Source organism: Chiloscyllium punctatum, chromosome 21 (assembly GCF_047496795.1).
Source record: "Chiloscyllium punctatum isolate Juve2018m chromosome 21, sChiPun1.3, whole genome shotgun sequence".
In the NCBI taxonomy this organism is placed as follows: domain Eukaryota; kingdom Metazoa; phylum Chordata; class Chondrichthyes; order Orectolobiformes; family Hemiscylliidae; genus Chiloscyllium; species Chiloscyllium punctatum.
The window spans coordinates 16,882,505-16,898,134 of record NC_092759.1 but is presented as its reverse complement, the minus strand read 5'-3'; the positions used below and the strand labels follow the sequence as shown (position 1 = coordinate 16,898,134).

Genomic DNA, 15,630 nt, shown 5'->3' with positions numbered 1-15,630 from the left:
AGGGAAGTGGTGGATGCAGTTACAGCATTTAGAAGGAATTTGGAGACGTTGATGAATAGGAAATTGGAGGGATATGGGCCAAGCGCGGGCAGGTGGAACCAGTTTAGTTTGGGATTATGGTCAACATGGACTGGTTATACCAAAGGGTCTGTTTCCATGTTGTATGACTGTGTGGCTAATAGGCTCACATTTAATGCTGGGGTTTATCTTGGGGGTGGGGGTGGGTCTTGGTGTTAAGGGGCTAACATTTAACGCGGGGTTTGTCTGGGGGTCTTGGTTTTAAGGGGGCACAAGGAAACATGTGACAGAAGGGCTTATCAGGGTGGGGTGGAGGGAGGTCCGTGAGATCTATTTGTGAGTCCACGTGGTTTATTTGGATGGCTAAGGGATTGTATTAAACTGGGTTCATCCTGGGGCTTGGGGTTTTCGGGAAACAGTAAGGGGTTTATAAATTCGCCCGCTGTGGAACGAACAGACGTTTTTTTTTGAAAAAAAAGTCTTTTACTTGGAAACTGTAACCCACACTGCTCGTTGAAGTGGGAAGGAGGGAAGGAGGGGTTTTTGTTCTACACACAGTCTGATCGTAGTCAGATGTGTGTGTTTGTTGTAGATAAGGGATTGCTGAGCCAGCTGGACAAAGAAAACAAAATGTTCACCAGCCTTCAGGTAACCTCCAGCCCAAGTTTCCTTTCTGTGACTGGAGATATCTTTCGACATGCAAGTGCAGTTGTACATTTGTGGAAGTTCAAAGGCAGAGAGTTCACGTTGGGGGTCTGGCTTGTCGTTTTGCACGCTGGCTGACGTCTGACATGACTCCCAACCTCACTGGCTAGGAGCAGTAATAGCCTTGGAGGAATGCCAGAGAGAGAGAGAGAGAGAGAGAAGCACAACAGGTGAACTGTTTTGTGCTTGGCAAAAACAGGTAAAGTGAAACCCCCCTCTCATGGTTTCAGTATCGTTAATGTTTGTGTGTGGAATGTGGGGCGGAGTTATCCCAGACTCTCCAAAAGAGCAGAAGGAAAAGACTCTGAGACATATTTAACTTGGGAGAAGTGAAGGCTCTCGAAGCTTAAGGAGGAGGTAACTCTTGGTGTGTTTTCTGTTTTGCTTCGGGAAGCTATGAGAGAAGGTGGGAGGTGGGGGTGGGGGTCGGGTGGGAGGTGGGGGTGGGGTGGGGGGGGGGGAGGTGGGGGTAGGAATTGACCTGAGGCAAGTCTGGGAGGGTAAGAACCTACCTCTGACACAGCCACCTTGCCTATTCTGAAAGACTGGAAAGCTGTGGGTGGTTCTGGTAGATTCAGCTCAGCATCTGGATCCAACCTGCACAAGCCGGCAGCGAGAGAAGCAATGTCATTTTGTAAATAAGGAGAAATGCCCGGGGCTTGAGCGATCAGGGGAATTGACTGGAGGAAGGTACAGTGACTTTTAAAATAAGCGTTTTTTTTTCTGAAAACCCTCCCTGAGTTTGGCTGCTGTCCTCCTCGGGATCATTGGACTGATCCCAGAGATGAAGAGGTTTGTCAGATGAAGTGAGACTGAACAGTTTAGGCCGACACTGAATTTAGGGGAATGAGAGGAGATCAAATTGAGGTAATCAAGATGATAAACAGCGTGGATAAAATGGACAGATTCTTCCTCCTTGTCGGTCACGGTCTTCGGACAAGGGGGAGCAAATTTAAAACCATGTTGGGAAGAAGCTACTTCTCCCAAAGGATTGCGAATCTGTGGAATTCACTTCCCCAAAGTGCAGTGGATGCTGGGACAGTGAGTCAATTTAAGGAGGAGTTAGACCAATGTTTAATCGGTAATGGGTTGAAGGGGTATGGGGAGAAGGCAGGAAATTGGGAGTGAGGAGCGAATCAACTATGGCAGAACCAATTGATGGGCCAAATGGCCTAATTCTGCTCCTCTATCTTATGAACTTATACTCTGGTCTTTTTCTGTCAGAGGGTCCGTATTCATGCCTCGTTGACCACAGAATGGGTTCCCACTTCAGACGGTACGATAAATAGAGGAGGGTGGTCAGCATCCCGAGAAGGTTTGGGGAGTTGTGGGGGGGAAGCAAGGAGTGGGGAGTGTTCTTTCGAAACTCTCTGAACGGGCAGATTTCCCCCACCTTGTTATGGGTCCTGACCAACCAAGACTGGAGAAACGTAAACAGAAATCGCTGGAAAAGCTCAGCAGGTCTGGCAGCATCTGTGAAGAGCGATCAGTGTTAACGTTTCGGGTCCAGTGACCCTTCCTCAGGAATGACGGTCGCTGGGAATTACAGAAGATAGGGTGGGGAAAAGGGGTAAGGTGTAAATGGTCAGTGGGGATAGAGCCTAAAGAGAGAGAGAAGAACAGTTGGACAGATGAAGGAGTGGCTAATGACCAGCCTGGGAGGGTGACTAACTCCTGCTGTGGGCGATAGGTGGCTAACAATGATGACTGGGCCTGGTGTATGGGGGTTGGGGTGAGGACTTGGAAGAAGGTGTCTCAAGTTATTGAACTCCATCTTGAGTCCAGAAAGCTGTGGGGTTGCCAAGCGGAAAATGAGGTGCTGTTTTTCCAGCTTGCGCTGAGAATGGAGAAAAGATTTACCAGGATGTTGCCAGGGTTGGAGGGTTTGAGCTACAGGGAGAGACTGAACAGGCTGGGGCTGTTTTCCCTGGAGCGTCGGAGGCTGAGGGGTGACCTTATAGAGGTTTACAAAATTATGACGGCGTGGATAGGGTAAATAGGCAAAGTCTTTTCCCTGGGGTGGGGGAGTCCAGAACTAGAGGGCATAGGTTTAAGGTGAGAGGGGAAAGATATAAAAGAGACCTAAGGGGCAGCGTTTTCATGCAGAGGGTGTTGTGTGTATGGAATGAGCTGCCAGAGGAAGTGGTGGAGGTTGGTACAATTGCAAAATTTAAAAGGCATTTGGATGGGTATATGAACAGGAAGGGTTTGGAGGGAGATGGGCCAAGTGCTGGCAGATGGGACTAGACTGGGTTGGGATATCTGGTCCGTGTGGACGAGTTGAACCGAAGGGTCTGTTTCCATGCTGTACATCTCGATGACTCTATGACTATTTGTTCAGGAGAGTGACCCACACACGTTGAGAGGCTTTGTCGGGAATGTTCAGGGTCGAAGTCCAAAAGAGGCGCTCAAACCTCCAAATTCTGCAGGCCCTGCCCGTGCCACTACAGTCGATCTGCTGATCGTGTGTAGGGCTTAGAAACCATCAATCCTGAGTGGAAGCAAGTAACCCTCGATCCTGAGGGACTGTCTGAGCAGAAGGGAGGAGCTGACCATTCAGCCCCTCTATCCTGTTCTGCTATTCAATGAGATCACAGAGTCATAGAGCACGGAAACAGACCCTTCGGCCCAACTAGTCCACACCGACCCTCTGAAGAGTAACCCACCCAGACCCATTCCCCTACCCTATTATCCTATATTTACCCCTGACTAATGAACCTAACCTACACACCCCAGGACACTATGGTAAATTTAGCACAGCCAAATCAGACACATATTTGGACTGTGGGAGGACACTGGAAGACCTGAAGGAAACCCACGCAGACAAAGTCCCCACAGACAGTTGCTCGAGGCTGGAATCGAACCCGGGTCCCTGGCACTGTGAGGCAGCCGTGCTAACCAGTGAGCCACTTATCCAAATGCCTTTGAGATGATGTAACTGTATACACATCCATCACTTCTAGAAGTTCATTCCACATACAAACCACTCTGTAAAGAAAAATTGCCCCTCGTGTCTTTTTTAAATCTGTCTCCTCTCACCTTAAAAGTATGCCCTCTTGCCTTGAAATACCCCACCCGAGGGAAAACACACCTGCCATTCACCTTACCTGTACCCGTCATGATTCTGTAGACTTGGCTGATCTGTGTGTTAATTCCAGTCAAGATTAGAGTGGTGCTGGAAAAGCACAGCAGGTCAGGCAGCATCCGAGGAGCAGGAAAATCGACGTTTCAGGCAAAAGCCTTTCATTAGGAATGAGGCTGGGAGTCTCGGGGGTGGAGGAATAAATGGATAAATGGTATGTTAACTCCATCTCACTGTCTTGTGAGTTAAGGCTAAACAGGTTTGGTCTCTATACAGTAGAGTTTAGAACATTGAAACGTATCGGATAGGGTCAATGCTGACAGGATGTTTCCCCTCCTGGGAGGGTCTCGGACCAGAGGGCACTGTCTCAGTATAAAGGGACCCCCCAATTTAAGACTGAGATGAGGAAGAATTTCTTCTCTGAGAGGATTGTGAGTCTTTGGAACTCCTTGTCACAGAGAACTGTGAGTGGAGACCTTGTGCATATTGAAGCTTGTGAGAGATCCTTAATCCGTCGGGGAACGAAAGGGTATGGGGAAAGGGCAGGAAAGTGGACGTGAGGAATGTTGGAATCAGCCACGATCCTATTGAATAGGGGAGTAGAATTGAGGGGCCGAACAGCCTACTCCTGTTCCTATTTCTTACGGTCTCCCTACCCTGGTTCCCTCAGCCTCACTGAAGTGGTAAGATTTGGACTCATCTCCCCATCATGTGACGTTGGGTCTCTCAATTGCCAGTCCAGTGAATTTAATACTGCACCACCCTCTTCCCCCAAGGGAACGATTATGTTTAAAGGGTTAAATTGCCTCTTGTGTTTCCTCTTAGTAGCAACTGCATCTTCACCTTGGGATTCTAACCAGGATTATAACTGGAGCATTGAATTTAAAACTCTCCGTGTTTCTAACTCTCAGTTTGCTTCTCCCAACCCTGTCTAAGTTCGGGGGCTGAGATTTTTTGCTAGGTTTCTGTCTCTGAGGCAAAGTTTTGGATTTGGTTGCTTAGCAACTGAAGTAAAAGCCATAGGTCTGGGACCCAGATGAGGTAACGTTTAAATTTAGTTCATTACAAACACTATGCCCAGTGGGACGCAGTGTTGTTTTTGTTTAAATAAGGCATTTCCAATGGTCCCTTATGTGTTTTTTTAAAAAAGTTATTAACCTTTAACCATACAACTGCTGGAATCTGAGGTGCTTCTGGCTTTACTCTCCCCCTTTCTGCACAACCCACGTTATCTATTTGGAAGTTTAAAAAGAAATTGCATCTCTGCATCACCCTTTCGCTAGACCTTGAAAGGTCCTCGAGTCATGTTTGGCCAATGGTCTACAGTTACTGTTGTAAATCAGGAAACGGGATGGCCAATTTGTGCACAGCACGATCCCAGGGGGGACAGATCCATTGTTCTGCTGTGAAATCCTTACTTTTGACTTGTTTTAAACACCCATTACAAAGACATGAAACTTGGAAGAATTCAGAAAAGATTTACAAGGATGTTGGAGGATTTGAGCTACAGGGAGAGGCTGAATAGGCTGGGGCTGTTTTCCCTGGAGCGTTGGAGGCTGAGGGGTGACCTTATAGAGGTTTATAAAATCATGAGGGGGCATGGATAGGGTAAATAGGCAAAGTCTTTTCCCTGGGGTTGGGGAGTCCAGAACTAGAGGGCATAGGTTTAGATTGAGAGGGGAAAGATATAAAAGGGACCTAAAGGGTAACTTTTTCCACACAGACGGTGATGCGTGTATGGAATGAGCTGCCAGAGGAAGTGATGGAGGCTGGTACAATTGCAACATTTAAAAGGCATTTGGATGGGTATATGAATAGGAAGGGTTTAGAGGGATATAGGCCAATTGCCGGTAAATGGGACTAGGTTAATTTAGGATATCTGGTTGGCATGGACAAGTTGGACCGAAGGGTCTTTTTATGTGCTGCATGACTCTATGCCTTGGTCTCTCACTATGTAGCTTACTGCAAGCGTGCTTGTAAGACAACAACAACAGCTTGCATTTGTATGGTGCCTCCAATGCAATGAAACATCCCAAGGTGTTTCCAAAAACCTTGATGTTGAGTCATGTAAGGTAATAGTGGATGCTTGGTAAAAGAGAAGCATCTTCAAGGAGGAGGGAGAGGGTGGAGAGGCTTTGAGGGGGATAGGGGGAGGGGAGAGGATTCCAGAGAGCGGGTCCCCAGTCAGCCAAAGGCACGGCCTTCGATGATGCTGCGATTATAAATGGGAGGTCAGAATTGGAGGACTGCAGCGATACTCATCGTGGGTTGGAGGAGATGGAGAGAGGGACGAGTCACAGCCTTTTACAGTGCAGAAGGAGGCCATTGGACCCATTGTGTTTGTACTGGCTCCTGAAAGAGCACCCTAGTTAGTCCCACCCACCAGCATTACCTCAGTAGCCCTGTAAATTCATCACTTTCAAACATAAATCCAGCTCTCGTTTGGATCTGAAAAATCAATGCGGAAGACAGCATCGGGAAATACTGGTACTGCATCCTCACACACAGTTTGAAACCATTACAGTGCCATTGATGTGATCATCGATAAACAGTCAATATCTCATCTCACCAGTGAGGGTCTTCAGACTGAGTGAGCATTTACTGTTGCCAAGATCATCCCTGGTGTGCATGTCCACCCATCCTGTAAGGTAGCAGGACAAAGAGAGAAATGATATCCTTTATTAGCCAAAACATAGAGTTTATGGATAGGGAGGTTATGCTATAACTGTATTAAAGAGCTGGTTAGGCTGCAACTAGAGTATTGTATGTAGTTCTGGAATTCACATTATAGGAGGGATGCACTAGAAAAGGTGCAGAGGAGTTTTACCAGGATGTTGATGGCTTGGACAGAATTACCAGGATGTTGCCCGGTCTGGAGAGATGAAAAGAGATCGGACTGATTGGATTTGTTTTCCTTGGAGCAGAGGAGACTGACTGGGGACATGATAAAGATGGATAAAATTGAGGAGTATCGGTATTTATTTGTTATTGTCACATGTACCCAGGTAGAGTGAAAAGTTTTGTTGTGTGTGCAGTATAGGCAAATTAGATTAGATTCCCTACAGTATGGAAACAGGCCCTTCGGCCCAACAAGTCCACACCGACCCTCCGAAGAGTAACCCACCCAGACCCATTTCCCATATTCACCCCTGACTACGGGCAATTTAGCATGACCAATTCACCTGACCTGCACATGTTTGGACTGTGGGAGGAAACCGGAGCACCCGGAGGAAACCCACGCACGCACTGGGAGAATGTGCAAACTCTACAGTCAGTCACCCAAGGCAGGGATTGAACCTGGGTCCCTGGCGCTGTGAGGCAGCAGTGCTAACCACTGAGCCACCGATCATACTATACAAAATGTATCAGGGAATAGAACAGAGCGAGGAATACAGAGTTACGGCTGCAGAGAAGATTCACAGAGAGTGGAGGTCAACATTAAATGTGAAAGTTGAGAGGTCCAGTCAGAAGTCTAATAAAAGCAGGGAAGAAGCTGTTCTTGAATCTATTCTTATATATATTCAAACATTTATGTCTACTGCCTGACGGAAGAGGGTGGAAGAGATTATAAACGGGGTGGGAGGGGCCTTTGATGATGTGGGCTGCCTTACCAAGTGTAGATGGAGTCGGGAGGTTGGTTTGTGCGATGGACCGGGCTGAGTACACAGTTCTCTGTAGTTTCTTACGGTCCTGGGCAGAGCAGATGCTGTATCAAGCCGTGATGAATCCGGACAGAATGCTTTCTGTGACGCAGCGATAAAAACTGGTAAGAGTCTTTATGGACGTGCCGAATTTCGTTAGCCTCCTGAGGAAGCAGAGGCGTTGTTGCGCAGGGTAGACAGAAAGAAACCTTCCCTCTCAGTGGAGGAATCAGTGACTGGGGAGGGGGGAGGGGAAGCACAGATAAGGGGAATACAGTTTACAGAGGATGTGAGGTAAAATGTTTTCAGTCAGTGGGTGATGGGAATCTGAAACACACTGCCTGTAAGGGTGGGAGAGGCAGAAAATCCTCATCACATTGAAGAAGGATTTGTGTGTCCACCTGCTATGCTGAGGTCTATAAGGATCTGGGCCACATGCCGGGAAATGGGATGAGAAGAGTTCATAGAATGCCTACCGTGTGGAAACAGGCCATTGGGCCCAACAAGTCCACACTGACGAGTGTCTGACCCAGACCCATTCCCCTACACTTACTCTGACTAATGCCCCTAACCTGCACATCCCTGGGCACTTATAGGGCAATTTAGCACGGCCAATTCACCCTAACCTGCACATCTTTGGAAGGAAACTAGAGGAAACCCACACAGACACGGGGAAATTTGTGCAAACTCCACACAGACAGGGAGAAGACACCACTGCACTCCAAATGTGGTGTCTTGAGGGTAGAATCGAACCCGGGTCCCTGGCGCCATGAGGCAGCAGTGCTAACCACTGAGCCACCGCAGGCATTAGCTGGCTGTTTATGATTCGATAGGCTGAAGGGCCTTTCTCTGTGCTATAAGCCTCCATATATTTGACTCGGGCACTCTCTCCTCTGAATTAGCTCCTTGCAAGTTAGCTCCTTAGCCAGTCCTGGTTAAGGCTGACACCGACAGTGTGGTATTAACGGCTGAGCGCGTTGGCGGGGGGGGGGGTGAACTGTCAGGAATTCCGTGTTTCGGAGGAGGAGGCATTTCGGAGATTCTGTCTAGCCCCTCAGGCAGTTATTATTTTGATGAAGAGTCGAGGGTTGGGGAGGATTTACCCCACAGTCCTGGGGCCAACATTTATCCCTTACCGCCCAATATGATTGAGCCATTCAGCAGGGAAACAGACCCTTCAGCCCATCACATCCATGCTGACTGGGTTTCCTATACTGACTAGTCCCATTTGCCTACATTTGGCCTATATGCCTCTAAACTTTTCCTATCCTTCTCCCCATCCAAAGTCTTTTCAATATTGTCACTGTACCTACATTCACTCACCATCCTCTGTGTGAAACAGTTGCCCCTCAGGTCCTTTTTATATCTTTCCCCTCTCACCATAAACCTATACCCTCTAGCTTTGGACTCCCCCACCCCAGGGAAAAGACCTTGGCTATTTACTCGATCCATGCTCCTCATGATTTTATAAGCCTCCATAAGGTCACCCCCCCAGCCTCCAACGCTCCAGGAGAAAAATGTTTCAGCCTCTTCCTCTAACTCAAACCTTCCAGTCTCGGTAACATCCTTGTAAATCTTTATGGCGCCCGTTCCAGTTTAGTAACATCCTTCCAATAGCAGGGCGGCCAGAATTGTACACTGCACTCCAAAGGTGGTGTCTTGAACAGCCATAACATGACGTCCCAAGTCCTTTACTTCATGACAAAAAAACAGAAATTGCTGGAAAAGCTCAGCAGGTCTGGCAGCATCTGTGAAGAGAAATCAGAGTTAACGTTTTGGGCGGGTCTGGTTACCCTTCCTCAGATCTCATTTTTGTTCATTTCTGATTGACAGCATCCATACTTCTTTCAGTTGCTAGACTTAATGGTCATACACACCCTCTCTCACACATACACACACCCTCACACACTCATACACATACACACCCCCTCTCACACACACACACCCATACACACACATACTCACACACCCTCACACACATACACTCTCACACACATACACACCCTCACACACACACACACCCTCACACACATACACACATGTACACACACACTCACACACCCTCACACACACCCCCTCACACACATATCCATCCATACACACCACACACACGCGCACACACACATCCTCACGCACACATATGCATACCGTCTCACACACACACATACCCTCACACACACACACAAACACACCCTCCCACACACACACACACACACCCTCACACACACACACACAGGAGAAAGTGAGGACTGCAGATGCTGGAGATCAGAGTCCAGATTAGAGTCACGCTGGAAAAGCACAGCAGGTCAGGCAGCATCCAAGGAGCAGGAGAATCGACGTTTTCAGGAATGATGCTCTGATTAATGCTCTGATTGATAAATGTGCCAAAGGCCTTCATCAACACCCAGTACACCTGCCAGGCCACTTTCAGGGAACTATATACCTGCACCCCTAGGTCCCGGTTTGACAACTCTCCCCAGGGCCCCACCTTTAACCGTGTAAATCCTTCCCTGGTTTGTCTGACCAAAATGCAGCAGCTGCCTCCTTTATCTGCTGACTCCATGCAGTGTAATTTGTGGGAGGGTGCCGTGCACAAGTTTGGCTGTTGGGTTTCTGTCTATAAGTTTGCTCTGGGTCGATAAACAAGGGGGCGGGGAACTTAGTGTGCCGCATACAATGATATTAGAGAAGGGTATGATATCTTCTTGTGTGAAAGCTCTGGGTATTGTGGTTGCTATGGCGGTGACTCCAGTGCTTGTCTCGATTTGCGCTCGGCCGTTTCATTGGCAAGTGGTTGCCAGGGAAAGATTTAATTCCCTCTGCTCGGTCGAGGGAAAAGGTGAGTTAATTATTTAGAACTTAATTAGTGGGCGAGCTGCTGTGACTGCAGGAGGATTAGGAAGAACTCAGTCAGTAACGACAGGGCTGGACGGTTACTGAACAAGCTCCACAATACAATCTGCAGCCTCCCTGGACACAGGTATGTACATTCTGTTGCAAGTTAGCGTCACCCGAACCTTTCTCCACACGGGTCACGGTGCACAAATGGCTGTGACTGAAGCAAATCTGCATTCGCTGTGATTTTAGGAAGAAGTGAGTTTGTGGGCACGTCATGGTGTGGCAGCCTGTGATATAGAATCACAGAGATGTACAGCACAGAAACAGACCTTTCGGTCCAACTCATCCATGCTGATCCAGTCCCATTTGTCAGCACTTGGCCCATATCCCTCCAAACCCTTCCTATCCATGTACCCATCCAGATGCCTTTTAAATGCTGTAATTGTATCAGCCCCCACCACTTCCTCTGGCACCTCATTCCACACACGCACCACCCTCTGCGTGAAAATGTCGCCCCTTAGATCCCTTTTAACTCTTGCCCCTCTCACCTTAAACCTAAGCCCTCTAGTTTTGGACTCCCTACATTGGGGGAAAAAAAAAGATCTTTGCCTATTCACCCTATCCATAACCCTCATGGATTTATAACCATCAGTCTCTGACGCTCCAGGGAAAACAGCCTCAGCCTATTCAACCTCTCCCTGTAGCTCAAACCCTCTAACCCTGGCATAATCCTTGTAGATCTTTTCTGCACCCTTTCAAGTTTAACAACATCAGGCAGGTGTGACCAGTTTGATTTGGGCTCACGTACGGCATGGATTGGTTGGACCGAAGGGTCTGTTTCCATGCTGTCTGACTCGATAGCTCTATAACATCATTCCTATAGCAGGGAGACCAGAATTGAATGCAGTGCTCCAAACCAATGTCCTGTGCAGCTGACCTCTCAACTGCTACACTCAACACATATTCCAACTGCTATACTCAATGTTTTATACTCTAGAGTATCCAGTTTTTTGGCCCTCACTCTGTGTGTGTGTGTGTGTGTGTGTGTGTGTTCCACCTGAGCATCCGCCAGTGATGGGATCTTGCCATGCCTTGTCTGTCTAAATCAAAATGGTGCAGGTCTAAAAGTACTAGTCCAGGTGAAATGGGTTGACTGGTCAGCTTAGGGTCATTGTGGCAATTGCTTGTGTGAGTGGGTTACCAAATCCCATTTGTACTGTGGAGGGGAAGTCACGAAAGGGTAGACAGGGACATTTGCTCCTCAAAGTGTCCATGTGCTTCGGGAGTATGTTAACTCTGGCTCAGTTCCCTTTTGACTCTGAGCCAGAACTTTGTCCCAGGCGAGGAACACGAGAACCAAAATCCAGACTGACGTTCCCTGGCGCAGTGCCAAAGGACTGTGACATTGACTGAAGGTACCACCCCGTCCTGCCCTCTCTGGGTGGGTGCAAAAGGGAACCCGCTGGGCTCCTATCTCAAAGGTGAGTGACGGGTGTGTCACCCCCTGTGGACAATATTGACCCTTCGCTAATGTCATTCAAAGGAGAGAAAAAGAAACAGATGGTCAGATCACTAACTGTTTTCGGGAGTTTGCTGTGCCCAGATTAGTTGCTGCATTTGCGTTTGGAAAATGTGACTGCTCTCCAAAAATTACTTTGTTGCTGACAAGGCATGCTGGGTCATCTTGGGGCTGTGAAAGGTGTTACAGAAAGAGGAAAATTCCAATCTCTCTCTCTCTCTCTCTCTCTCTCTCGCCATTCTCTGGATGGACAAATTGGTAATGATTGACCTCATTCCTTTATACCCTCGAGTAAGCGATATCCAGGTGCTCTTGTGGTGCAGTGTTCGTCTCCCTGCCTCTGGCTCAGAAGTGCTGGGTTCGAGACCCGCTGCAGGACCAAATCGGTTTGAGTGTCAATTTGCAAATCCCTCCAATGCTGGTTAAGAACAGGTGAGATTCCTGTTTAGCCTGTGACGGGAAGGATTTGGAGTCTGGATCATCACTTCCAAGTTGCAACATGAAGGAAAAGTGTAAGCTGCTACGCCAACTCAGATCCGTGCAATTCTGGTCTCCTTCCTATCGGAAAGATGTTGTGAAACTTGAAAGGGTTCAGAAAAGATTTACAAGGATGTTGCCAGGGTTGGAGGATTTGAGCTACAGGGAGAGGCTGAACAGGCTGGGGCTGTTTTCTCTGGAGCGTCGGAGGCTGAGGGGTGACCTTATAGAGGTTTACAAAATTATGAGGGGCATGGAGAGGGTAAATAGTCTCTTCCCTGGGGTGGGGGAGTCCAGAACTAGAGGGGCATAGGTTTAGGGTGAGAGGGGAAAGATTTAAAAGGGACCTAAGGGGCAACTTTTTCACTCAGAGGGTGGTACGTGTATGGAATGACCTGCCAGAGGAAGTGGTGGGGGCTGGTACAATGACAACATTTAAAAGGCATCTGGATGGGTATATGAATAGGAAGGGTTTGGAGGGATATGGGCCGGGTGCTGGCAGGTGGGAAGAGATTGGGTTGGGATATCTGGGTCAGCATGGACGGGTTGGGCCGAAGGGTCTGTTACCGTGCTGTACATCTCTATGACTCGGGGTGGGGGGGGAGGGGGGGAAGTGTTGGTAAAGTTAACTGGATAGTGGGTGTGAGCAACAACACAGAGCATTTGATCTCTGTTCTGGCCTGCGTGGGTGCCTCTGTGATTGATTTATTGCTTTCACATGAACCGAGATAAGATGAAAAGTGTTGTTTTGCACACTCTGCAGGCCAGTGATACCATACAAAGTACATCAGGGTAGCAGAACAGGGTGTAGAATACAGTGTTACAGCTGCAGAGAGAGAGAGAGAGAGAGAGAGAGAGCTCGGAATTAACATTTGAGAGGTCTGTTCAAAAGTCTGATAACAGTGGGGAAGAAGTTGTTCCTGAATCTATTCATACGTGTATTCAAACTTTAATATCTTCCACCCGTCAGAGGAGGATGGAAGAGAGTATAACCAGGGGTGGGAGGGGTCTCTGATTATGTTGGTTGCTTTCCTGAGGAAATGTAGACGGGGAGGTTCTGAGGAAGGGTCACTGGACCCGAAACGTTTCTTTCCGCAGATGCTGCTGGACCTGCTGAGCTTTTCCAACAATTTCTGTCTTTGTGTCATTGGATGGAGGGCTGGTCTGGCTGATGGACTGGGCTGTGTTCACGACCCTGTTGGGGTCAGACCAGGGGAGGTGGGGGGGGCCAGGATATGCAACAAGACCCACCCACCGAGACAGTGGTAATGTCATGGGTACTCAAAGTCAAGTCCTGCGCTCTGGGGGCAGAGATGGGGAAAGAAACATGGGGTTCAAATCTCACCAGCTGGCAGAATCCCAACTGGATCTGGCATATAGCTCAGGGAATGGTCAGATCTGACATAGACTGTTTTCGAAACCCATCTGGCTAACCAACATCCTTCCGGGAAGTGGACTTACCCAGTCCTTGCCCAGGGTCACAGCAACACAGTTAACTTTGATCTACCCTCTGAACGAGCCACTCCGTTAGGGGCGGGCCAAGAGAAAAAAGTATCGTCTTGTCTGAAATTCTTTGTCTCTCCCCATTCAGGTCTGACTGATTTATCTGAAGAGAAATCCTGGCAGGAGGACCACCCCGAGGCATTCGAGATCATGTCGCTTAACAATTTCCACTTCATCCACAGCATTAAAAACTCTCCAGCTGTCTTCCGAAGGTTCAAGAAGGACAAGACGAAGAGTCTGTCCCATGGTGATCCACTGTTCAAGGTGCACTACACGGGCATGGAGAAAATCTACTCGCTGCAGGTGGACCAGACCCGGGAGGTGGTTAACCGCCTGGTGGGTCAGGATGCCAGTAAGGCCAGTAAGGACCATGCCTTGGTGGTGAGACCACGCTACTTGGAGGTGAAGGAGATCTCGAGCGGACGGCAGATCACCAAGACCTACCTCCATGACATCGCCTACTGCACGGCGGACACCGGGCACACCAACGTCTTCCTCTACATCTGCAAGAGCAAAGGGCAGCTCCAGTGTCGCGTGTTCCTCTGTAGCAATGCAGAGAAAGCCAAGGCTATCACCGTCTGCCTGGCCAAGTCCTTTGAGACAGCTTTCAGCCAATGGCATGAGACCTACAACAGCCAATCACAGCTGGTTCCCTCGTCGGGCTCTGACCATCAGGACCATCCTCACCATGGCACTGATAGAGGTGAGCAAAGAGTCCCCGGTTATGCGCGGTCCTGATCTGGAAGGATATCGGCCATTGCTTCACCGTCGCCAGAGTTTCCTCCTCTGGATGGGACTGTGTGGGCGCCCTTGCACCGCACAGGGCCGGCAGTGGCTCAACAAGGCAGCACTGTGGCACAGTGCCCACTTGTAGTCTTGCCCACAAGGGGGTGAGCGATCTTCTCAGGAAAGCAGGAGCACTTCAGCAGCCCAATCTGTGCTACTCCCGCCTCAGAGCACAGGAAGCAAGTCCCAGCGGGTTCAGCTCTCAGAGTCAACAAGCGTGGTGCTGGAAAAGCACGGCCAGGCAGGCAGCGTCCGAGGAGCAGGGGAGTCAACGTTTCGGGCAGAAGCCCTTCATCAGGAATGAGGGGGTGGCCCAAGGGGACTGAGAGATAAATGGGAATGGGGTGGGGCTGGGGGAAAGGTCACTGGGAATGCGGCAGGTTGGTGAAGGTGGGGGGGTGAAGGTGATAGGGTGGAGTGGATAGGTGGGAAGGAAGATGGACAGGTGGGACAATTCAAGATGGCGGTGCAGAGTTGGAGGGTTGGACCTGGGATAAGGTGAGGGGAAGGGGAGATGAGGAATCTGGTGAAATCCACATTGATCCCTTGTGGTTGGAGAAGATGAGGCGTTCTTCCTCCAGGCGTCGGGTGGCTAGGATTTGGCGGTGGAGGAGGACCAGGAGGTCAACTATGTTGAGTGTCGAGACTGTTTGTTTTCTTCAGAGCAGAGAAGGCTGGGGGAGGCGGGGGCAGGTGACCTGATTGAGGGGTACAAGATTACGGGGCTATGGACAGGGTGAACAGAGAGCAGCTAACTGTTCCCCTTGCCTGAAGGGTCAATCAGGAGAGGGGTATAGTTTTACAGTAGTGGGGACAGCAGCTTCAGAGATTTGGGGAAAAAAGCCTTTTCACTCAGCAGGTGGCAAAAATCTGGAATGCGCTGCCTGGGAAGGTTGGAAACCTTCTAATCTCTTTCAAAAAAAAATTTGGACAAGCACTTGAAATATCATAACATTCAAGGGTATGGGGCAAATGTAGGAAATTGAGATCCGTGCACCTTTATGTTGGTATAGACTCAATGGCCGGAAGGGGATGTTTTGCGCTGCACGAATCTATGAAAG

The 15,630-nt window shown here is 48.9% G+C and overlaps 1 protein-coding gene across 9 annotated transcripts in view; it reads left to right on the top strand.

Moving 5' to 3' along the window:
• LOC140492601 (uncharacterized) overlaps nt 1-15,630 on the top strand; it is a 57,677-nt gene that overhangs the window by 32,163 nt on the left and 9,884 nt on the right. For 2 of the 9 annotated variants that reach the window (XM_072591601.1, XM_072591603.1), the window contains exon 2: nt 13,872-14,486. In XM_072591601.1, the coding sequence (XP_072447702.1) occupies nt 13,872-14,486 (615 nt within the window). Of the gene's footprint in view, nt 1-438; nt 923-942; nt 1,091-1,257; nt 1,414-7,410; nt 7,572-10,246; nt 10,286-10,336; nt 10,427-13,871; nt 14,487-15,630 lie in introns of those variants that run through there. The other 7 variants (XM_072591602.1, XM_072591605.1, XM_072591606.1 and 4 more) reach the window with 7 other exon arrangements.